The sequence below is a fragment of the Chiloscyllium plagiosum genome, unplaced genomic scaffold (assembly GCF_037043375.1).
Source record: "Chiloscyllium plagiosum isolate Xiang-an unplaced genomic scaffold, Cpla_swu_hap1 HiC_scaffold_23, whole genome shotgun sequence".
Classification (NCBI taxonomy): domain Eukaryota; kingdom Metazoa; phylum Chordata; class Chondrichthyes; order Orectolobiformes; family Hemiscylliidae; genus Chiloscyllium; species Chiloscyllium plagiosum.
This window is the reverse complement of record NW_028270161.1, coordinates 27,564,320-27,588,624: the sequence shown is the minus strand read 5'-3', so window position 1 is coordinate 27,588,624 and position 24,305 is coordinate 27,564,320. Positions and strand designations below refer to the sequence as shown.

General features: G+C 38.4%; 2 protein-coding genes across 2 annotated transcripts in view; one reads left to right on the top strand and one right to left on the bottom strand.

Moving 5' to 3' along the window:
• Window positions 1-7,785, top strand: part of pmpcb (peptidase, mitochondrial processing subunit beta) — a 31,894-nt gene extending 24,109 nt beyond the window's left edge. Inside the window, exons 9-13 of the mRNA XM_043713836.2 lie at window positions 275-435; window positions 6,878-6,963; window positions 7,044-7,132; window positions 7,501-7,576; window positions 7,660-7,785. Of these exons, the coding sequence (XP_043569771.2) occupies window positions 275-435; window positions 6,878-6,963; window positions 7,044-7,132; window positions 7,501-7,576; window positions 7,660-7,724 (477 nt within the window). The 3' untranslated portion in view covers window positions 7,725-7,785. The remainder of the gene's footprint in view (window positions 1-274; window positions 436-6,877; window positions 6,964-7,043; window positions 7,133-7,500; window positions 7,577-7,659) is intronic.
• The window catches only part of dnajc2 (DnaJ (Hsp40) homolog, subfamily C, member 2), a 44,003-nt gene continuing 27,474 nt past the window's right edge, over window positions 7,777-24,305 (bottom strand). The window contains exons 9-17 of the mRNA XM_043713834.2: window positions 20,904-21,025; window positions 15,009-15,158; window positions 12,002-12,090; window positions 11,226-11,295; window positions 10,340-10,521; window positions 9,606-9,706; window positions 9,250-9,360; window positions 8,169-8,323; window positions 7,777-7,918 (exon numbers count right to left, since the gene is read on the bottom strand). Coding sequence (XP_043569769.2) covers window positions 7,847-7,918; window positions 8,169-8,323; window positions 9,250-9,360; window positions 9,606-9,706; window positions 10,340-10,521; window positions 11,226-11,295; window positions 12,002-12,090; window positions 15,009-15,158; window positions 20,904-21,025 — 1,052 coding nt within the window. The 3' untranslated portion in view covers window positions 7,777-7,846. The remainder of the gene's footprint in view (window positions 7,919-8,168; window positions 8,324-9,249; window positions 9,361-9,605; window positions 9,707-10,339; window positions 10,522-11,225; window positions 11,296-12,001; window positions 12,091-15,008; window positions 15,159-20,903; window positions 21,026-24,305) is intronic.

Below are 24,305 nucleotides of genomic sequence, written 5' to 3'. Positions count from 1 at the left end.
CACACTGACTGTGGTTACCATGATGGTCTCCCCTCGCCCAAGGCTTAACTAAATTACCATCAGTTGCGTCTCTTTAATGAAACAGTAGCCCTATATTACTGAGGTAACTTTACAGCTATTATATAAGCATTTTTGAACATCTCACCTGGTTTCAAATTGCATAATAGTTGAATAAACTTTTCCTTTGCCACTATTCAGTTTTAATTGCTTGACAGAGTTCATTTTTATAATTCAGTTGGCTGTCTAAACAAACAATTTTATTTTTTGAAAACAGAACTTGTCCAGTAAATTGGCACAGATTGCTTGCCAGGGTAATCTCTGCCACAGTTTCCAATCTTTCAACACCTGCTATACAGATACTGGTCTGTGGGGGCTTTACATGGTCTGTGAGCCCAATACGATTGACAACATGCTGCATTTTGTTCAAAGAGAGTGGTAAGTGAATCAATAAACCCATCAGTCACACAGCAGCAATAGATAAACTATTGGAAAAACTCTAAAGGGAGAGGTTTAGAGGCAAAGTTTGATCAAAGATAGTCAGCATAGCTTTGTCAGAGGGAGGTCATGCCCAACAAATCTGGGTGATTTTTGTTTTGAGGCAGTGATCAAGTATGTAAACAAGAGTAAGGTATTTAGAGCCCATAGAAATGTACAGCATGGAAACAAATTCTTCAATCCAACTCGTACATGTGGACCAGATATCCTAAATAAATCTAGTCCAAAACTAGGGGACATAGGTTTAAGGGGAGAGGGAAAAGATGTAAAAGGGACCCAAGGAGCGACCTTTTCATGCAGATGGTGGTGCATGTATGGAATGAGCACCAAACCCTTCCTATTCATATACCCATCCAGATGCCTTTCAAATGTTGTAATTGTAGCAGCCTCCTCCACTTCCTCTGGCAGCTCATTCCATACATGCACCACCGTCTGCATGAAAAGGTTGCCCCTTGGGTCCCTTTTACATCTTTCCCCTCTCCCCTTAAACCTATGTCCCCTAGTTTTGGACTCCCTGACCTAGGGAAAATACCTTGTCTATTTAACCTATCCATGCCCCTCATGACTTTATGAATATCAGCTTCCAATGCTCCAGGGAAAACAGCCCCAGTCTATTCAGACTCTCCCTATTAGCTCAAACCCTCCAATTCTGGCAACATCCCTTAAATATTTTCTGAACCCTTTCAAGTTTCACAACAGCCTTCTACAGCAGGGAGACCAGAATTGCACGCAGCATTTCAAAAGTGGCCTAACCAAAGTCCTGTACAGCCGCAACATGACCTCCCAACTCCAATACTCAATGGACTGACCAATAAAGGCAAGCATACCAAGAGCCGCCTTCACTGTCCTATCATCCTGCGACTCCACTTTGAAAGAACGATGAACTTGTACTCCAAGGTCTCTTTGTTCAACAACATTCCCAATGATCTTAATGTTAACTGTAAGTCCTGCCCTGATTTGCCTTCCCAAAATGCAGCACCTCACATTTATCTAAACTCAATCTACCACTTCACCACCCATTGGCGCATATGATCAAGATCCTGTTGTATTTAATGTTATATTTCAAACAGGACAGTCTTCACTTGACCAGAGGGGTACTAATGTCCTGGGTGGGAAATTTGCTAGTGCTATTCAGATGGGTTTAAACTAGCTCAGCAGGGGGATGGGATCCTGAGGTGTGGTTCCAATGCACAGGAGGATGAGAGTAGGGAGGGTATGAACAGAATTTCAGTCACAGGATTTGCTGGCAGACAGCAAGCTGGTTTGAAATGTGTCTCCTTCAATGCCAGAAGTATCCGAAATAAGGAAGGTGAGCTTGGATCATGAATAGGTACGTGGGACTTCAATGTTGTGGCCATTTTGGAGAAATGGATAGAGCAAGGTCAGGAATGGATGTTGCAGGTTCCAGGTTAGAATTTTCATTAAGATCAGGGAAGTTGGTAAAAGAGGGTGAGGTGTGGCCTTGGTAATCAAAGATAGTATGACGATGACTGAAAGAATCTTTGACAAGGATGCGTCTACTGAGGTGGTATGGGCTGAGGTTAGAAAGGGAGAGGAGAGATCACACTGCTGGGAGTTTTTTATAGGCCTCCGCAGAATTCCAGGGATGTGGAGGAGACGATTGGCAAAATGATTCTGGGTAGGAGTGAAAGAAAAAGGATGGTCGTTATGGGGGACTTTAACTTCCCCAACATTGACTGGAAATGCTAGAACTCTAGTACATCGAATGGATCAGTTTTTTGTCCATGTGCAGGAGGGTTTCCTGACACAGTATGTCGAAGGGCCGATAAGAGGGGAGGCGACACTGGATCTGGTACTTGGTAATGAACCAGGCCATGTGTTTGAATTAGTGGTAGGTGAACACTTTGGAGAGAGTTATGTTTAGTTTAGCGATGGAAAGGGATAGGTGCAAGCCACAGGGCAAGAATTGTAGATGGGGGAAGGGCAATTATAATGCGATTGGGCAAGACTTAGGATGCATAGAATGGAGTAGCAAAATGCAGGGGATGCAGATAATTGAAATGTGGAGCTGGTTTAAGGAACAGATATTGTGTGTCCTTGATAGGTATGTCCCTGTCAGGCTGGGAGGAAGTAATAAGGTAAGAGAACCGTGGTTTACTAAAAAAAATTGCTTCTCTTGTTAAGCGGAAGGAGGAGGCTTATGTGATGATGAGATGAGATGGCTCAGATGAGGCGATGAAGAGTTATAGATTAACTAGGAAGGATTTAGAGAGAGAGTTAAGAGGAGCAAGGAGAGGACATGAGCAGTCTTTAGCAGGTAGAATAAAGGAGAACCCTAAAGCTTTTCTATAAGTATGTGAGGAATAAAAGGATGATTAGGGTAAGAATAGAGCCAGTCAAAGACAGACATGGAAAGTTATGTGTGGGCCCTGTGAGATCGGAGAGGTGCTAAACAAATATTTCTCATCTGTTTTCACTCAGAAAATGGAGAATATTATAGGGGAGAAGAATAAGATACAGGATATTAGACTAGAAAGGATCAAGGTTAGTAAGGATGAGGTGTTTTCAATTCTAGAAGGAGTGAAAGATCCCTGGGCCGGATGGAATTTATTCTCTGGGAAGCTGGGGAGGAGATGGCGAAGCCTTTGGCTTTGATCTTTGAGTCATCATTGTCTACAGGTTTAGTACAGAGGACTGGAGGATTGCAAATGTTGTGCCCTTGTTCACGAAGGGCAGTAGAGATGACCCAGATAATTACACACCAGTGAACCTTGCGTCCTATTGTAGGAAAAGTTTTGGAAAGGATTGTAAGAGAGGATTTATAATCTAGCAAGCAACGATTTGATTGCAGATAGTCAACATGGTTTCATCAAGGGCAGGTTGTGTCTCTCAAACCTCAGTTTTTTTGAGAAGGTGACCAAGCATGTAGATGAGGGTAGGACAGTTGACATGGTGTACATGGACTTCAGTAAAATCTTTGATAAGGTTCCACATGGTAGACTGTTGGAGAAAATGCTGAGGCATGGGATTGAGGGTGATTTATCAGTTTGGTTTAGAAAGCAGCGAGTGGTGGTTGATGGAAAATATTTAGCCTAGAATCCGGTTACTAGTGATGTGCCACAAGGACTTGTTTTGGGACCACTGCTGTTTGTCATTTTTATAAATGACTTGGACGCAGGCATAGGTGGATGGGTTAATACATTTGCAGATGATACGAAAGTTGGTGGAGTAGTGGACAGTGTGGAAGAGTGTTGCAGGTTGCAGGGGGACTTGGATAAACTGCAGAATTGGGCTCAGGTGGCAAATGGAGTTCAATGCAGATAAATGAGAGGTGATTCGCTTTGGTAAGAATAACAGGAAGGTAGAATACTGGATCAATGGAAAGATTCTTGGTAGTGTGGATGTGCAGCGAGACCTTGGAGTCAGTGTACGTAGATCCCTGAAAGTTGCCACCCAGGTTGATAGTGCTGTTAAGAAGGCATACAGTGTATTAGGTTTTATTGGTAGAGGGATTGAGTTCCAGTGCCGTAATGTCATGCTGCCACTATGCAAAACGCTAGTGCAGCCACACTTGTATTGTGTACAGTTCTAGTTGCCCCATAATAGGAAGGATGTAGAAGCATTGGAAAGGGTGCAGAGGAGATTTACCAGGACGTTGCCTGGTCTGGAGGGAAGGTTTTATGAGGAAAGCTGGGAGACTTGGGTCTGTTCTCATTGGAAAGGCGGCGGCTAAGAGGGAACTTGATAGATGATCAAAGGATTAGATAGGGTAGAGAGTGCAAGTCTTTTTCTCAGGATGACGACATCAGCTTGTATGAGGGGTCATAGCTACAAATTTAAAGGTGATAGATTTAAGACAGATGTCAGAGGCAGGTTCTTTACTCAGAGTGATAAGGGCATGGAATGCCCTGCCTGCCAATATAGTTAACTCAGCCACATTAGGAAGATTTAAACAATCCTTGGATACGCACATGGATGGTGATAGGATAGTGTAGGAGCATATGCTTAGATTAGTTCATAGATCGGCACAACATTGAGGGCCGAAGGGCCTGTTCTGCGCTGAATTGTTCTATGTAGTTTGTGGATTTCAACAAGACTTTTGACAGTACCCACATTGTAAGCTGAAAGAAAATAACTCATGGGATCCAGGATAACTTGCCAAGTTAGATACAAAATTGGATAGTGGCAAGAAACAGAAGGTGGTGGTAGAAGGATGTTTGTGTGACTGGAACCTGCTGTGTATTGGCGTACCACAGGGTCTTTAAGTCCCTTCTTGTTTGTGATGCACATAAATGATGTGGATGACAATGTGTTTTTTGGGTGTGAGTCAGCGAAGAGGAGATGAAGAGGATGTTGATAAACAACTTTCCAAATGAAAAAAATTGGATGAGTGGTTGACAGAGGATGAAGGTCTTAAGTTATTGAAGAATATAAATGGATTAGTTTGATGGGAAGATCAGTGCTAGATATAATTTAACCTTGAAAAATGAGGTGAGGGGGTAGCTAAGAATGCAAGCCTTTGTAGGGAACTTGTGTATAGAACTTTGGTTAGGTGACAGCTATGTATGGTTTTGGTCAGCACACTATAGGAAAGATGTGATTGCATGGGAGGGATGCAATGGAGATTCACCAGGAAGTTACCGAGGACGGAGCATTTTAGCTATGAAGAGAGGCTGGATAAGCACAAGTTGTTTTCCTTTTGGAGCAGAGAAGGTTGAGGGGACATGGAAAGGATGGATAGAAAGCAGCTGTTGACGGGCCATTGACAAGGGCCAGATCGAAGGGCCATTGACAAGGGGAAACACTTTTAAATTGAAAGATGGGTTCAGAGGGGATTAGAGGAAAGATTTTTTTTCACCCAGAGGGTGGTGGGGATCTGGAATGCACTGTCTGGTAATTTCATCCTTTTTAAAAGCACTTGGATGAACACTCAAAGTGTTGTAACATTTGAGGCTGTTAGCCTAGCGTGGGAAAACTGAAGATATTAGTATGTTTTTGGCGGTACAGACTCTTAAGGGCTGAAGGGTCTCTTGAGTGATTATAGTTATGTGGACAGACTGGAGAAACTGGAATTATTCTCCTTCAGATTGACAAAGCCAAGAGGAAATTGGTGTTTAAAATAATTAAGCTTGCTATAGATTAGAGAATTTGGCTTGTATATTCTGGCTAGAGAGCCAGGTGGGAGTTGCACATGGGAACATTTACAGAATTCCCATGAAATTGAAGATCCATTTAAAATCTGACAATTGAGTAGTTAATCAGGAAAAGCTAGCCTGTAGTTGCATAGTGTACTATTATAACACAGCGGTGAACCCTTCTGTTAAAATGAATGATAGAGAACTCCCCAAATTGTATTGTTTAAAGAGAATAATGTCTTTTTTTTAAACTCTTAAAGTGAACATTTAAACAGCTATTCACAACACTAAGCCCCCTTTTCTCTTAACTGTTTATTATCTGCCTCCAACATTATAAGAGTGTTCCAACAAAACACTTATAAAAATTACATCCACTTGATTTCAAAACCACACAGTGGCTGTTGTTTTCGGTGTCTGTCTTCCTGCTGAAAATCTCCCTGGGTTGTCATCTTTCTCTTTCTTGCAAATATGTTTCATATGAAAAGGTTTTTTGATACAAGTGTTTCCTAATTTCTTGAATTTGTGTTGATGGTGGTTGCTCTATCTGATTTTCAAAATGCCTGCCTTTTTTTTATATCCCCAACATCTGATCATCTCTGGTTCAATGTTGACAAAACAACAAATTCAAACTCCATTGGGTTTTAGTATCATGGGGCATAATTTAAATTAGTTAAATTTGAATTGTTGTCAAAACAGCAACCAACTACGGTATCCATTTCACAGCCAAATATTACACATATGTATACTGAGGCTGCCATCCACTCAATATACACAGGTACTTGTAAACGCTGTGCAGAACAGCATTCGCTCTCACTTAAAGGTACAGTACATATCTTCAACTTCATAACAGTACTCTCAAGTAACAATTCAACTGACCCCAAACCTAGTTTAAATTTCAGCTTTAAACATGTATCCCTTCAATACACAGAACAATGATCAGTAAATGAACAATGATCATTAACTCTAATTAATATTTTTCTTCCTAAAGAATTAACTAAAATTAGTCCTGCAAGTTATACAGTGAAGTTGTCATCCCTACATAAAACAGCAATTTTGCTTTATGTAGCAATAGCTTTAACTTTGTTGCAGTCATTAGCTCTAATTTTGATCTTTGGTGTAACAAAGTTAGTTACAAATTACATTGAATACTACTATAAAGTTGCTTTGGCTACATCATTTCATACCACACTACCTTCATTTATACCAATAATGAAGGTAAAGTACTGTATTTGTCATGAATTATAATTTTCAAAGTCCATTTAATTAGCATGTTTTTTCTATTTCAGGATAAGACTGTGTACCAGTGTTACTGACAGTGAAGTTGCAAGAGCCAAAAACCTCTTAAAAACAAACATGTTGCTGCAGCTTGATGGTAAAAACAAGGTTTATCTATTTGTAGAATTTGTTATTCATGCTTGTTTGAAATATTCATTTGGAATTTAAAATTTCCAGGATCAACACCAATCTGTGAAGACATTGGGAGGCAAATGTTGTGTTATAACAGAAGGATTCCAATCCCAGAGCTTGAAGCTCGAATTGAAGTAAGTAAACAAAAGTCTGTGTTAAAATTCCACATTGTTTCCAAGGGCAGCTGTGTTAAGCTTAATGACAGATTAATCAAAATTAAACTGTTAAGAACTTGCCTTTGAAGGGCAGTGTTTGTCACTGGCCACCCGGGTGTTTTCCTATCTTCCTGGTGGTGGAAATTGAATAAAGATTTGTGCACTTTGTGTCTTTCATTGTGTCTCCCACCTGCACACACACACCATGGGTGCTGGGGGATAAAATAAGCACTACCGCACTTAGGTGGTAGTGTGGGGGTTAAATTATTTAAAGAAAAAGTAAAAAAAAAAGAACCTGCCTTTGTGTAGTTACTTTAAACTAATCAATGCTTTCCATTTTGAACCAGGCTGTTAATGCTAACACAATAAGGGATGTATGCACCAAGTATATCTACAATAAATGTCCTGCAGTTGCAGCTGTTGGTAAGTAAATAGGCATCAGGATACCATGACAGTGCTGAAGATTATTTCAGTATGTTATAATGCTGTTTTTGTTTTTGTTCTAGGTCCTATTGAACAACTCCCAGATTATAACAGAATTTGCAGTACAATGTACTGGGTGACTGAGTAAATTACACAAGATAAATGTTTATATTCTATTAAATGCAAAATAAAGTGAGACATTTATACTAGATTTTGTCTTTTTATTATCAAATAATCACATGCACAATGATAAAAGGGAGTGGCAACAACTTATTTCTTCGATCGAGCAGTATTAACTTGATCTTGTGCAGCCTTCTTTGCTTTGACCATTTCAACAAGTTCCTGTAAAGTAAGAGCAAAGAGTTCAAAATGCAGAAGTTAAGTTAGTGGTTAAATCACTTACTGCACCTGATTTCAAAGCTATTTCAGGGATCCTGAAATTACATCAAACTAATTAGCATGTTGTATAGAGGTTGTTTTATTTAAAATATTATTTTGGTATACAAGTTCCTACCTTTAAGTGATTTTTAGTGGTATGCTCACTCAGCTCTGCATCCCTTGAAAAACATTCCAAATTAATCTTTTTGCTTACCTTGTATCTCTTCATGCAGTCTCGCTTTGTTCTTCCTGGAACAATTGCTGCTATCTTTTCCCAACGTTCAGGGGTATTTACTGGATAAGTCTTCAGCGCTTGTTCCAGAAGTTTCTGTTCTTCTGCTGTCCACGGGTTAATGTCATAACCAGGCACTAGCACAAAACACAATCTCTTCACTACTGGAGTAAAAGTCCAAATTGCAAAATGGGGTTTTCATATTTCTAGTCAAAAATAGCTTCCTGCCAACCAGATATTTCTAAATTCAATCAAGATATCAGTTTGGTATCTCACCATCTAAGATCACGGAGGAGTGTGGGGAATTTTAGAATTCATGGTCATTATCAAATAAACCTTGTTCAATTAAATGAAGCAAATATACACAAGGTGAAAATAGATACAGGCTCAGGTAAGGGATGTTTTAAGAATAAATGCTTTGAAATTATATATCACTGGGACTTGATGCCTTCAGGAGGGGGCAGCAAGTTGAACTCCATGCCATCTAAAATTGGAGTAGCTCAAGTCTTAACGATGACTGCTTACAGAATTATTTGTTTTCAACATTATTGTTCTTCAGTGTAGTAGGTGCACCAAGTCACGACTGCATCACATAGTAAAATGTGAAGTATGTTCACATACCTTTTATTCCAAAGTGCTTTACCAGAGAATAGCGCCAGTAGCATTAAGTAATTACAATATGTATTGCATGACATTTTTTCCTAAAGCACACTGGAATACTAAGTGGGTTTAGTGGCAATACTGCACTCATGATTCAGGCTGAAAGCTTTGTAAAGGAAAATACTAAGTGATTCTGCATAGTTTTTAATTTTTCAATTATTCTGATAGATTAATTTTAATGTGATTAATGTACTAGTTTAATAACAGAAAAGCACTCATGCAAATCACAAATTCCTTGTATTTTCAAGCTTTGTTTTTCCTTTGTCCTAAAAATATAACTTTCTTGCTTGAATCACATTGATATCAGCTTTTAAATAGTTGTAAATTAATGGACTCTAAGAAATCATGTAGAGGTTGTTACTTCGTGTCAAATTTTTTTCACAACATATTTATCATTTCTTACCTTCAAACCTCTCTGAAGGAGTTGCCTTATCCACTGCTGCAACTGCTGTACTATGCTCTTTATTGAACTTTTCAAATGCTTTTTTATTTATTTCATCTTTTTGTACAGGATCTGAAGGATAACAGAAATGATATGTATAGAACTTGTTCAAATAAAGAATATTACAAAAAGTATTTGTTAGAACTTCTCTGTATTGAAACCAATGAAGTGTTACCGTGTCAGTGTACAGATCATAGCTAATATTTCACCTCTTAAACATTGATAACTTTTCAGATTTCCTAACACCACTGACACTTTTTTGTCAAATGGTGGATTAGGTTGTTATCTGGAAGATTGGATGAAAGGAGATTACTTACCAAGTTTTTGTAAATTCTTGGCTTTATTGATTACATCCTTAGCTGTCCTTTTGATTCCACTTGTTGAGTGTGAATTGATAAAATTAGCAATTACTTCCCATCTGGCAAAAGAACAATATTAAATGATTATTAGGATTAGTTATTAGCTTTCTGCTCTTTAGCAAATTGGATACAGTGTATTTTCTTTGTTTTCAATGGAATTTGGAAGGGAAGATAGTGTGGTAGATTTGTTGTAGTTGGATAGATGGATGTACATTTTTCTCAATGTTTTAATTTATGTTAACAAAGCTTCAGTCTAAAAGTGACTGGTCAGATGACTTTGTGGTGGTTTGTCGCAGATACCACAGTTAAATTATATCATAGACAAGTTGCTGGAAAAATTGAACACCCATGGAACAATTATTCAACTTTAGAGGATGAATAGTGTAAGGGGAAAAAAGTTGACTCAGTGATTCCTTCAATTAGGAACAATTAACATGAAGTTGACATGAAGTGTTCATTTCAGTGCTGGTCACTAGGGCCAACGTGTGAGGAAGGTGGAAAATTCAGAGCGTCAATAAATCAACCGTGTCAAGTTCTATAATTTTTTGGAAATATTATATTTTTATTGACCTACCTTCCTTTACTCTCCTCCTCCCACAAGAAAAACATGAAACAAATACCTGTAACTTATTTCATGTTTAGTTCCAAGATGCATTCTCACAATATTCAATTTTTTTTTTGCTATGTGTTACCTTGCATTAGTTCCAGCAGGAAAGATATTTACACCTTTTATTAACAGCTGCAAGTCATCCTCTAGCCATGCTTTGCTTCCTCCTCCACATCCTGTGGCATGATCAGAGCTTTTTGTAGCCTGGCGCATTCGTGCTTCAGCTTCCTCCTTCTCTTTTGCTAACTGTGCATTCACCTCTTGGATCTTAAGAATCAATTCAAATTGTCAAATTCCTATTTTCAATACATTTGTTCAACATCAATTTTCTCTCTCCTGGATCTGCTAGAGATGTCAGCATTTTGCATACTCGCTGGAACTTATTGCTACAGTACACCATAGAACAGAAGACAAGTGTGCACTACTTGTCAAAGAAAGTAGCTTGTTCCCAACTATCAAATGTCTTAGTGCCCAGTGGTTTCTTTTGATGCATTAATTTTGCCTGTTCATACACAAAGCAAATTATAGTTCAGCTAATTCAGTTACTTTGTATGGAAAGGAAAAATGAAGGGGGGGGGGGGGGGGGGGTTGGAATTTACACTTTAATTACTTAAGCAAGCACAAGTTTGTAAGTTTGTGCTAACACTCCATACATGTAGTGTATTAATACTTTGCTGAAGGATATAAATATCGGTTTAGCTATGATGTTCTTAATTTAACACAATTATTCTCTCATAAGTATTACCAACAGTATTTCCCACTTGTGCATAAAGCTCTCTTCAAATACAATCCAAATTTTAAAGTACAGATATTATACTGCTGTGATGTTACAGTACAGACCAGTCTAGCAGGCTCAAGGGGGAAACATAGCCTACTACTGTTCTACCCAGAAAATATCAAAGTTAGCTCTGCTTCTCCACTCCCTGACCTGCTGAATATCCAGTATTTTCAGTTTTTATTATAGTTCATACCTGTTTCTCTATCTCAGCTTGGCCTTCATCCCTTGTGCTTGATGCAAGTACTTCATTTAAGGCTTGGAGGCTGGAAAGGAAAAAGACAAAACAAATCAAAATCTACTAAATAAAATAGCATGATCAGGCTTTCTGGGGCAGACTAATATTTCTTGACCTATTATCATTTATATAAATGAATACAGGAGGTATGGTTATTAAGTTTACAGATGACACCAAGTTTGGTGGCATATTTAGCCAGAAAGGTTAGCTCAGTACAACGGGACCTTATCAAAGGGGCTGAGGAATGGCAGATGGAGTTTAATTTAGATAAATGTGTGATACATTTTGGAAAGGCAAATCAGGGCAGAGTTATACATTTAATGGTAAGCTCCTGGGGAAGTGTTGCTGAACAAAGATTTGCAGTGCAGATTAATAGTTCTCTCAGCTGAGCTGAGCGAAGGCAGACAGATGGCATTGAAGGTGGTGGTCTTTGTGTTGCAGACTAAGGAGCTCAGCTCAGGGTCAACTGTGATGGCTGTAGTTGCTGATTCAACTTGAAACATTGCTAATGGTTAAAATTATGTTTTCTACACTGCGTGAAGTAATAAAACGTTTTATGCTATAGTTTCAGATTCGGGCATTTGCATTACAACAAAGTATCATGCATAATATTTCTTTTAGGGACACTTCACAGAGATCAGGAACATATATATGAACACAATTTTTAGATAAATTAATAAATTGTTCACCTGGAATTATGCAGATAAAGAAGCTTTGAGTAAAAAGTTATTTACCTCACTAGTTCAAGTCGATCGCAGAGTTTCTCCACATCCTCCATCATTTTTACATTTTCAGCATGGTTATCAGTGAAGTAGTTCCAATTCTTTGAAAATAAAATGTTTCATTTTTATAATAAATTATTGGATTTTGCATTCTGATTATTTTAAGTTAGCACTGATTATAACTACAGATGCCAATGTTTGTTGATATAATTCTCAAAATTATTTGTACAGTGATAGCAGCGTACAAACAATGTCGATAACAGGGTCAGTTGTCAAGACAAAAACAAGATCCCAAGTATACTAACTGGTGTAACATAGCCGTTAAATCAAACCAAAGGCTCAAATTTCAATCCATCATTACTAGTTTTTGTGATTTGTCTGCAAAATGTTTACTCTCATGTTATTGTCGTAAAACAGCTTGTAATTGGACAAAAATATCTCCTTTATATGAAGGGAGAGAAAGGTAATACAGCTGGTGCAGACACGATGGGCTGAACAGCCCTCTTCTGTGCCATTACAGTTCTGCGACAGTAATTGTTTTAGAGTAGACTTTCTAAATGCTTATTGTAAACTGGCAGGCGAGATCAGACCAGAACAGTGAGTACATCACATCCAGAATCAATATATGGAGTTCTGGTCTCATCTCCAATTTATGGGCAGGAGTCACTAAAGTATGCAAAGAAAAGGAAGATGATAATTCGAGATTTGAAATGAAATTCATAAAAAGGGTTGAAAGAAGACAGGGCTGTTTTCTGTGGAAAATGGAAATCTCAAACTCAAATAGGTAACCTCAAATTCTTGTAGGATCAATACAAGAAAGTGGAGTGCAGATATGGAAGTACACAGCTTTTGTGATGAACACAAAGGACAGATGTAAAACTCAGCTCATGATGTACAGGATCCCAACATTTTGAATGTGCTCTGCTCAAGAGCACAGTGGAACAGGGGCGTGGAGATTGTGATTTGCATAGATTTTGCAGCAGGGATTGAAGTTAAATCACTTTAGTCTTCCAAATATTGAAAATCATTCAAAACTTGACATGATACAAGTCTTCAACATGCTGTCAGAATGCAAAATAAGTGAAGAGACAAAGTTTGATATTAACATATAAAAGCAATGTGAAAACTGACCCAACCCTCGTAAATGTGTCACTAAGGAGAAGTATGCAAATAATGAAAAGGTTAATTGAAGTGATGATGGGTGGGTAGGTCTCTTGGAGAAGCAGAGGAGAGAAATTGGTAGAGAATGGCATGAAGGAACAATTATGAACACTGTAGAAAGGTCCAGGAATATCAGGAGAGATAATGCATGATTCTGACTCACAAAAGAGATCATTCATGATTTTTGAGTTGCACTGCTTTAGTAACTTTATAAAGGACTAAACCAACTTGGAGGTTGAGAAGAGTATGGAGCTGGAAAGCAACATACAGTGTTAAATATAGTGCTTGGAAATCAATATGACATTGCACAAGTTTGACAGAGTTATACAGCTCAGAAATAGACCCTTCAGTCCAACTAGTACATGCCAAACATAATCCCAAACTAAGTTAGTCCCATCTGCCGACTCCTGGCCCATATCCCTGCAAACCTTCCCTATTCTTATTTATCTCATAAATGTTGTAATTGTGCCTGCATCCACCACTTCCTCAGGAAATTCAACTCGTGCAAACCACTGTGTGTAAAAATTTGCCCCTTTGTCTTTTCTAAATCTCTCATCTCACCTTAAAAGTGTTTCCCCAGTCTTGGAAATCCCCCATCCATTAATCCTATCTATAATCCTCATTATTTTGTAAACCTGTATAAAATAACCTCTCAACCTCCTACGCTCCAGTGAACAAAACATCCCAGCCTATCTTTAATCGATAAAAGAAAGTGGCTACCCAAACAAAAAATGCTATTAATTTCCTTTCAGCTAATTTGATGTTTAATTAATGCTGTTTCACAATGGTTTGAAATATCTTGTTTTGCAATTTGTCAGCTGTAATCGTGTATCTATTGGGTTTAATAACAGCAACTATACATGTCACATCACAAATACTAACTGATTCAGCCATTATGTAATTGATATCAACATGGGAGTACCTGGTGGGGAGAAAACAGTGAGAATAGAAGCCTGGAAGCAATAAAAAAAATTACAAGAACAGGTAGGTGAAAGTTACCTATAAGATAGAAATTCTGCTGTTAAAAGACTAGCAAAAAGAAAGACTGCCCAATAATTTTCAAAGGCAATAATATCCGTCCAAGTATGACATATATGGAGAAAACTCTGGGAGTGGATTCATGGGTGATTCAATGAATTTTGCATTAGCAAATAGAAGGAGGGGAAACGGATTATTGGGACAGAAAACTAAAAGATTGCAAAAGTCTTCTATTCAAATGCTGCCTTCATGGCAAAAAGCAGGGACAGCAACAAACTCTAATTAGATAAAATAAACGTTAATGAGGCTTTTTCTATCTCATATAGAGCAATTACCTTTCTCTGGTTTGGCATTAAAATTTCTTCAGTTCCTGTCTACCAACCCCAACTTAAACAGCACTCTTGGTAGCACTTTAATGCATGTTAACCTATATTATACTTTGATGTTAGTCGAGAGAAATTGAATTAGAATACTGCATCTAAAAAGGCCATTTCTGTTTTTTAATTTATCATGGTCCTCATGCTGTAGGTCACATTTCTGTTTATCTGTTCCATACAGAGGCTTGCTTTAAAATCACACATTTGACCCATGATTTTTCATCTACAGTAAGTCATCTGTATCCATGCAATCAATTTGTGAATTCTCCTATCTGGATCAAAAAATAAGTAACAAAAGTCAGTATTCACAGGCAAAGATCACATGTTTTAACCTATTTTTAATAAACTCTGCCCTTGTGAATTTCATCATTTACAGAGGTTCTTAGGAATGGAAGACTCATGGATACAGAGAAATGACTGTACTGACTTTGGAAATTATTTTGATATTCAAGATGCAAGCCCAGAGCAGACCAACCACACAAAAAATAAGACATGCATCACACCTTACAGACTGTACGGAGCTTTTGTCGTTCTTTCTTAATTGCTTTCTTCTGAGTTTCCTTTTCCTTCTTTGTTTGCAAGGCCTGTTGTCTGGCTTCTTCTTCTTCCTTCTCTTTGGCCAACCGGGCAACTTCTAATTCTGCCTGTTTTTGCTTATATTCGAAGAACAACAGAAGCATTTTGAATGTCTTTATAAAAGATGACAAAATTCTGAGATAATTTGGTTTGAGCAAGCAAAATTTATTGGTGCATTATGGATTCCTTTACCCTAAACCAGTTTGATTTAAAGACCAAATCAAATCACAAAATTCATGGCATTAAAAATGCATTTTGAAATAATTCAAGTGTCTGAAAATGTACAATTTTGTTACAGTAATTTATCCTAAGTTTTAAGAATACTTTTAAATATTTATCAGAATGTGGTGACAATGTTGGTCAGCATTTCTTATTTGAGTCAGATACAGTGCTTGGAACCCATTTTTGACTTTACTTAGTTGTCTCACAATGCACTTTTCTACAACGTCCTGCATTCATACATCTAAGATGGCCTGGGTCTAGTACTTTTTTTAATATATTTTATTGATCTGCGAATAAGGATGAAAAAAGACTTAACACTTCTTATGGTTAAAGTGTATTAAGACACGTACATTTGGTAAACATTCAATATATTGTACAGAATTCAATCCGGCCAAAGACAGAAAGGATGTGAATTTTTTTGTGATCATGAAATTACAGCACATTTTACAATCTCCACGAAAATGCAAAAACATCTTGCCATTTCAAGTAGCTAGAATTATTAGACTTAAGGTGCTTTAGTAGTCCCTTTTTATATCTTCGGCCAAAAATGTGGACAAAGGTATTTGCATAAACTCAATAAAGTGAGCTCAGCATTTTAGCATTCAAGGTAGTTAGAGCGTGTAATACAAGATGAAGTTCATACTAACAACAGAACATGATCTTGCTGGATTATATACATGGGAAGAGAAGCAAAGGACAAGGTAAAGGTAGTGCTTTGAAAACTATTTTTCAAGTTGACACGATTTTAACTCCCCACTTTCTGAATGGCAATTACTTTGGGGTAAGTGATGGCAGAGTGGTATTGGACTGTAAATCCAGAGACCAAGTAATGTTCTGAGGATACTGGTTTGAATCCCACCACGGCAGATGGTGGAATTTGAATTCAAAAAACAACTCCAGAATTAAGAAACTAATGATGATCATGAATCCACTGGCGATTGTTGAAATAAACCCTTCTGGCTCTCTAACATCCTTTAGGGAATGAAATTGCCATCCTGATTGGATCTGGGCTACATGTGACTTCAGATCCACAGCAATGTGGTTGACTCTTAAATGCTCTCGGTGATAAATGCTGGCCAAGCCAACAAAGCCTTCATCCAGTGTACGCATAAGAAACAAACTACTGACTGAAAAAAAACCAACCTGGCCAGCTGTGACCACCTTCCATGAATGAATGTACATTGTAACAAAAAAACCTTGAAAATCAATGTGGTCCCAGATTCCAATAAAAATATAATAAAGTAGCTTAATAATATTCAGTACTCTGCGTAATCCAAGGTGGAGGATGGGAAAAAGCCACTCCTTTTTTGAAGTTTTCTCAGTGTTGGAGCAGATTTCCTCAAATTCTAGGAACAGTAATTACTGCTTTATAAGCTGTTGCATCATTTTGAAACTTTGGGAGAAAAATCAAAACAACGGCACTTTAGAAAGGAGGAAGAGAGACAAAGAGAAGGACCACATGAGAAGTGAAACAAATAAACCTACACTGCTGTCTGATCCAACCGTGAATCTGCACAGCCAACTGCCTCTTCTGTTTGATTAAGTATCTCTGGACATCAGAGTTCATCTAAGAAAAATAAAGACTGAAATTCACAACTCACCTTGGAGATATCAGTGTGGGGGAGCTCACAGCAGGAGGACAGCTAAGTGACTGGTTTAAAGTGTAACCTTACTGCTTTTTTATGTAATATACAATAGTGAGTAGAGTTTTTTTTGGATTATATGATTTTATTGAGATCTGGCTCTTGACTGAACGTTAAAAATATAAAAACATCGGTACTAAGTTAACCTGGAGCAGTATTTTTAGAGGAATAAGAATGTACTCTTTTCTGAATCTGAAGATTGTTAAGGTGCACAGATGGCCTTTAGTACAGTGATGTGCTCTTCCTGTCCGATGTTACTGGTAATTTTGTCCACTGGAAGTTTGGTTGTGAACCTTGTCAGATTGCACAGATCGGTTAAAACGGCAGTTAGAGGCAATGAGGAATTTAAAGGAACTAGGTGGTGTGATGGACGGCAGTTGCAAGAAGGGAGATAAACCAAAGATACAGTCAGGTAGATGGGTTACCTCCAGGGAAGGTAGGAGAGGGAAGTAGGCAGTGCAGAAGTCTCCTGTGGCCATCTTCATCTCAAACAAGTATGCTGTTTTGGAAAATGTACGGGGTGATGGACTCTCAAGGGAATGTAGCACTGACAGCCAGTTTCTGAGAATAGCTCTAATGTAATGACAGGTATGTAAGGTTCCAAGCAATCAACTGATATAGGGAATTCTCTAATCAGAGGCACAGACAGACAGTTTATGCCCTATAATGAGAATGCTGTGTTTGCCTCCCTGGTGCCAGGATTAAGGCTATCTCTGAGAGGATGCAGAATATTCTCAAAGGGGAGTAGGACCAGCAGGAAGTCATTGCACACATTAGAACTAACAACATAGGAAGAGAAAAGGATGGGATTCCGAAGAGGGAATATAAGTAGTTAGGCAGGAATTTTTTAAAAAAGATCCTCAAGGGTAGTAATATCTGGATTACTTCTGGTGTGACAAGCCAGTGAGAATAGGAATAGGAGGATAGAGCAGATGAATGCATGGCTGAGGAGTTGGTGTAGGGGAGAAGGATTCACATTTTTGGATAATTGGAATGTCGTCTGGAGTAGGAGTGATGTGTACACAAAGGACAGATTGCACCTGAATCGGATGGAGACTAATATACTAACGGTCTGCCCAGGAGGTAGGTGGCTATGTGGGTGTATACACACATCAGGGAGATAGTAAGAAACGAGATCAGTCTGAGACTAGTATGGTTGGGAAAAGGAGCAAGTCATACATTCAGGGCAGGCAGGAACAAAGCAGACAACAAGGTAAGACTGATAAACTGCATTTATTTCAATGCGAGAGGCGCGGTGGGAAACATAGTACTGAGGTATCATAGCAATTACAGAGACATGGCTCAGAGATGGACAGAATCAGCAGCATAATGTTTTAGGGTATAGATGCTATAGAAAAGATAAAAAGTGGGGAGGGGCAAAAGATGATGGAGAAATGGCATTTTTCATTAGCGATAACATTACAGCTGTACTTGGGGAGGTTAGGGAGGATATTCCTGGGAATACATCTAGGGAGATTATTAGGGTGAAACTGAGAAATAAGAAAGGGATAATCACCTTATTGGGAGTGTACTTTATACCCCCCAATAGTCAGCGGGAAATTGAGAAACAAATTTGTAAGATGTCAGTTATCTGTAAGAATAATAGGGTGGTTATAGTAGGGGATTTTACCTTTCCAAACATAGACTGGGACTGCCATAGTGTTAAGGATTTAGATGAAGAGGAATTTGTCAAGTGTGTACAAGAAAAGGTTCTGATTGAGTATGTGGATATACCTACTAGAGAAGGTGCAAACTTGACATACTCTTGGGAAATAAGGCAAGGCAGGTGCCTGAGGTGTCAAGTGGGGGTGCACTTTGGGGCCAGTGGACATAATTCCATTAGTTTTAAAACAGTGATAGGGATAGACCGGATTTAAAAGTTAAAGTTCTAATTGAAGGAAGGCCAATGTTGATGGTATTAGGCGAGAGAGCTGAGGGGTGACCTTATAGAGGTTTATAAAATCATGAGAGGCATGGATTGGGTAAATAGACAAGGTATTTTCCCTGCGGTGGGGGAGTCCAGAACTAGACGGCATAAGTTGAGGGTGAGAGGGGAAAGATTTAACAAGGACCTGAGGGGCAATTTTTCCAAGCAGAGGGTGATGTGTGTATGGTATGAGCTGCTAGAGGAAGTGGTGCATGCTGGTACAATTACAACATTTAAAAGGCATCTGGATGGGCATATAAATAGGAAAGGTGAGAGAAATATGGGCCAAATGCTGGCAAATGGGACTAGATTAACTTAGTATATCTGGTTTGTATGGATGAGTTGTACCAAAGAGTCTATTTCTGCATTGTATATCTCTAAGACACTCTTTGTTAGGAAAGTGCTTGTATTATCTTGATGAACAATAGTATCAAATAAATATGAAACTCTCTCATTTTAAAGTAACTACTAAAAATACTACGTTACATGTAGATTGCAGTACAGCTTTCTATACTCCTTGGTGAAAGATTCAGTGAAGCCCTTTTCCGTTCACCAGGCAGTCAGTTCAACCAGCCCCTCCCACAGTCACTCATGTCCCTCCTTAAATCACTGATCTGTGCCCTCCCTCCACCTTCCTCACTAGTCACTCATTCTCCTCTCCTTTTTCACCCTATTCCAGCTGGAATTTTATACCTTGTCTGTAACTTGGAGCGCTAGACTGGACACAAACAGCAGTCAGGGCTCAAATCCCAGATTAAAGCTTTCCCCCGCCACTCTACTTTAAAATATAAATTGTAGTTGTTTGTTGTCTCTTCAGTAGACAGAAAGATACATCTTGGAAAACCACATTGCTCTTCATTACTGATAGGCAGGCCTGAGAGAGAACACCCCTGGACACAACTAAAATGCAGAATGGTTATTACAATGGCAAGTTTGAGCACTAAATTAACAATGGAAACTATAACAAATAGCTCATCAAGCTAAAAATGACTAACTTCCATCATTTTTTTTAATATAGACTTCAAATTGATGGCCAAAGAATTTTGAAGTATATTAATTCTCCCTAGCCCCACAGAAAGAATGTTACAATACTCGCCTTTTATATACTTGTAATAGCAAGTACTGGGGATGTGAGCATTTAGCATTGAGGGGAAAATAGTGGTACTGGCAACAAGTGGCTGAATAACTGGAGTTCAAGTAATACTATTTGTGTTTAGATAAATGGAGAGTAAGAAAGTTTAAGGAATGGTATTAGATACACAGGCACAATGCTGTTAGGGAGGGAGTTCCAGATTTTCAACAAGTGACAAAGGAAATCACAATATACTTCCAAATCAAGATGGAATATGACTTGGAGGCAAGCCTGCAAGTGGTGGTGCCCCTGTGCACTCTAGATGGTAGAGGTCACAGGTTTGCAATTAGTGTCGAAGTGAGTTGATGTTTGTTTTAATTGACACATTTTGACTCCAAGTGAAATTTATGCAACAACAAAATCTGTAGACGAATGATAATGGGGAATGTTACACTCTTACTATCCAAGATTACATTAGAATAAGGACAAAGAATTTTCTTGATCATGGTGTTTACAGCTCAACAGAGGTAGCAGCATTGCTAGAACGGTTCTGGAAATTAAGGTAGGTCAAATGGCAGCAAGGGAGCAATTAGGGAACAATATTTAAAGTATCATATTAGCTATAGTTTAGAACAACCAACAATTAGAATAAAATGGCTTAATTGAAAGATGTCCAATTTCAGTGAAGTGAGAATAAATCTATAAAAGGTAAATTGGAATTAAAAACTGTCTGGCAATCTACCAAGAATGCCTTTAAAAGAGATTGCTTCATCCATTCAAGCTAAGTTTGAAACAGGGAGAAAAGGCAAAGCAACCAAAGCCAGGTGAAATGCTTTCACGCACTGACAATTCTGGCATATTATCTTTTCCTCACATGAGATTTGTTTTTAAAATTATTCCAGCAGAACTCACATTCAGAATTAAACTGGATAGCCATTACCCAGCTTCTAATCCTTACTTTCTCTTTTTCTTCTTGTTCTTTTCTCTTTGCTTCAGCTTTTGCCTTCTTTTCTGCTTCTTTCCTTGCCTTTTCTTCTTCTTTAAACTTTTTTATTCTCGGATCACAGCTGTAAGCAGTGTCTGTCAAACAAATCACCATATAGACTGCTGAAATACAACATTTTATGGCATTGTATGCTGCAAGAGTTCACTGGTAAATATTGGCAGTATATCTTCATGCATGATACTCTTATAGACCAGTACGTACCACAATTAAATCCAAAGGAAAGAAACAGATAGGTACTATAAATTATTTTGAAAGATAGTTATTTAAAACAATAATATTGAAAGGGAAAGGCAATGCACAACTATGGATTTGATGATCTTCCATTGTGCTGTACCAGCCTACGATTCTAAAATAGGTGAATGTGTAATAGGTTGTCAATTTCCTTTTAACCATTTGAAATGAGCACATTTGTTACATGAAGTATCAAATGCTCACACAAAATGAAGTAGCTGCCAAACAGAAATCATGATTGTGTTAAACTTATGATGTAATATTAGAAGGCACCATTGCACAGCATTTTATCATATCTTGAAATGCTTCATGTTCAGTGAATTTTTTTAACCACTATGTAAATAAGACAGCTGAAAGCATCATAAAGAGGAAAACCACTTTCGGTAATCATGATGTGGAGGTGCCGGTGTTTGACAAAGTTAAAAATCACGCAACACCAGGTTATAGTCCAACAGGTTTATTTGGAAGTACAAGCATTCAGAGCACTGCTCCTTTATCAGGTAGTTGCAAAGCAGCAGCACTACAAAAGCTTGTACTTCCATAAACCCAGCGGACTATAACCTGGTATTGTGTGATTTTTAATTCTGTTTTAGATTAGATTACTTACTTACAGTGTGGAAACAGGCCCTTCGGCCCAACAAGTCCACACCAACCCGCCAAAGTGCAACCCACCCAGGCCCATTCCCCTACATTTACCCCTTCACCTAACACTACGGGAAATTTGGCATGGCCAATTCACCTAACCTGTACATTTTTGGATTGTGGGAAGAAACCCACGCAGGCACGGGGAGAATGTGCAAACTCCAGAGAGTTGCCTGAGGCGGGAATTGAACCTGGGTTTCTGGCACTGTAAGGCAGCAGTGCTAACCACTGTGCCGCCCATAGTTTTGGACAACACTGTTTAGATAAGTGTGTTGACAACCAGCAGTCTAGAAGAAATCTATGCTTTATCAAATTATGCCATGCTACCTTTCATGGTGGAAGAGTCTAAAACTAGAGGGCATAGGTTTAGGGCGAGAAGGGAAAGATTTAAAAAGGACCTAAGGGGCAACTTTTTCATGCAGAGGGTGGTGCATGTATGGAATGAGCTGCCAGAGGAAGTGGTGGAGGCTGCTAGAATTACAACATTTAAAAGGCATCCGGATGGGTATACGAATAGGAAGGGTTTAGAGGGATATGGGCCAAGTGCTGGCAAATGGAACTAGATTAATTTAGGCTTTCTGGTTGGCATGGATGAGTTGGACCAAAGGGTCTGTTTCCATGCTGTACATCTCTACGACTCTATGACATCCATTTGAACAAGCCATATAATGTCTCATTTAAAGAAATCCTGAATGTGCTAAAGCGCTGGGGTTGAATTTGAATCCACAAATTTCAGATGCAAACAAAATTTCTACAAGTAAAGCAGACACTCCAGAGTTTTGTGATTTGCTTCTGAAGCCTGTCATTTCCTTAATGATTAATGCAAGGAAAGAAATCCCTTTACAAACAACTCATCTTAAACAGCCTGCACCTCTTTCTAGTATGCTTAATATTATGAGAACTTAACAAATAATTGATCCATTGGAGACTACAAAGCTATCCTTTTATATGTTTAGACATGGATTTGTTTAACAATGAAGATTGGTGCAGTAGAAATAATACCCCAAACACTGAAGTGTTGCCACTTGCAAATCTGAAGTACAAAACCCACAATTAGTTCATTTAAAAATATATACAGAAATATTGTTTATAGATTCTTTTGACTTGCATTTAACTTGTCCTCTTGCAATCTAAACGAATTAATCCCTTATTTCGCTAGTTATTCACTTGGGTTTTCCATTTTTCTTCATTCAAACATAAGATGAGAGTTTTGCTGGGAAGACCAGCACTTATTTCTAATTACTCCAGAGTTTGAACTGTCTTCTTAAAATGCTGCTGTCAGTATGGAGTTGGTATATCCACTGTGATGTCAGGTAGGGCATTCCAAGATTTTGACCCACCCCAAGGAAGGAATAGAAATACATTTCCAAGCAAACACAGAGGGGGTTGGAGATGCGAATTTAGGAGGGTTGTTGAAGCAGTCTGAGTGAATTACATTGCATCTTGCATCCACTGCATTGGAGCTGAAGATTGTGAATATTTGTGTGATCCATTTGTGTAGGTTGCTATGGCCTAAATGGCATCAAGCTCAAGTGATGTTAAAGCCACACAGAGTATTCATCATTCTCCTAACTTGGCCTTGATGATAATGGAAAGACTTTCAGGAGTCAGGAGCTGAGTCATTCACCACAGAATACCTAGCATTCAACCTGCTATTTTAGCCACCATTATTTAGTCAACTGGTTCAATTAAGTTTCTCGTCAATTTTGGCCCCTAGATTATTGACAGTGGGTGATTTTACAATGATAACACCACTCTTATTGGGGATGGTCAGCAACTGTGTGGCACAAATGTTACTTATCAGATCAAATATACATATCATCTTGCTGCACATGCACAAAAACTGCTTTGTGAACAGAACTAAATATTGTGCAATCATGAGCAACAAACCTCGCTTCTGAGGGCAGGACACTGATGATACAGATGAAGATGTTCGAGTTGAAGGACACTCCCCTGAGGAACATTTGGAGTAATAACTTGGTGTGAGATGATTGACATCTACAACCGATGAAGAATCTATCCTCAATTCCTGTTTGTTTCTCAATTTCACTTGGCTTCCAGGTACTTTCAGTCAAAGTCAGCCTAATACTGAAGCTCACAAACAAATCCTCTAACATAACAGTAAAGCACAGGACTTCCACATGAATTTACAAGTAAGAGGAGGACTAGGCTATCCAGCCTCTCGAGCTTGCTCTGCCATTCAATAAGATCTAATTGTAACTTCAAATCCACATTCCCATCTATCCCTGATTACCTTTAAACCTCTTGCTTAAAAAGAATCTCTGTCTTAAAAATATTCAAGTACTCTCCTTCCACTTTCTTTTCATGCAGAGAATGTTCAAAAGACTCTCAAATTTAAGGAAAAAAAGATTGCCTAATCTCTGTTTTAACATTGGTGACCTTAATTTTTAAACAGTTGTCCCTAGTTCTAGTCCGCCCATAATATGAAACATCCTCTTCACATCTACCCTGTCAAGGCTC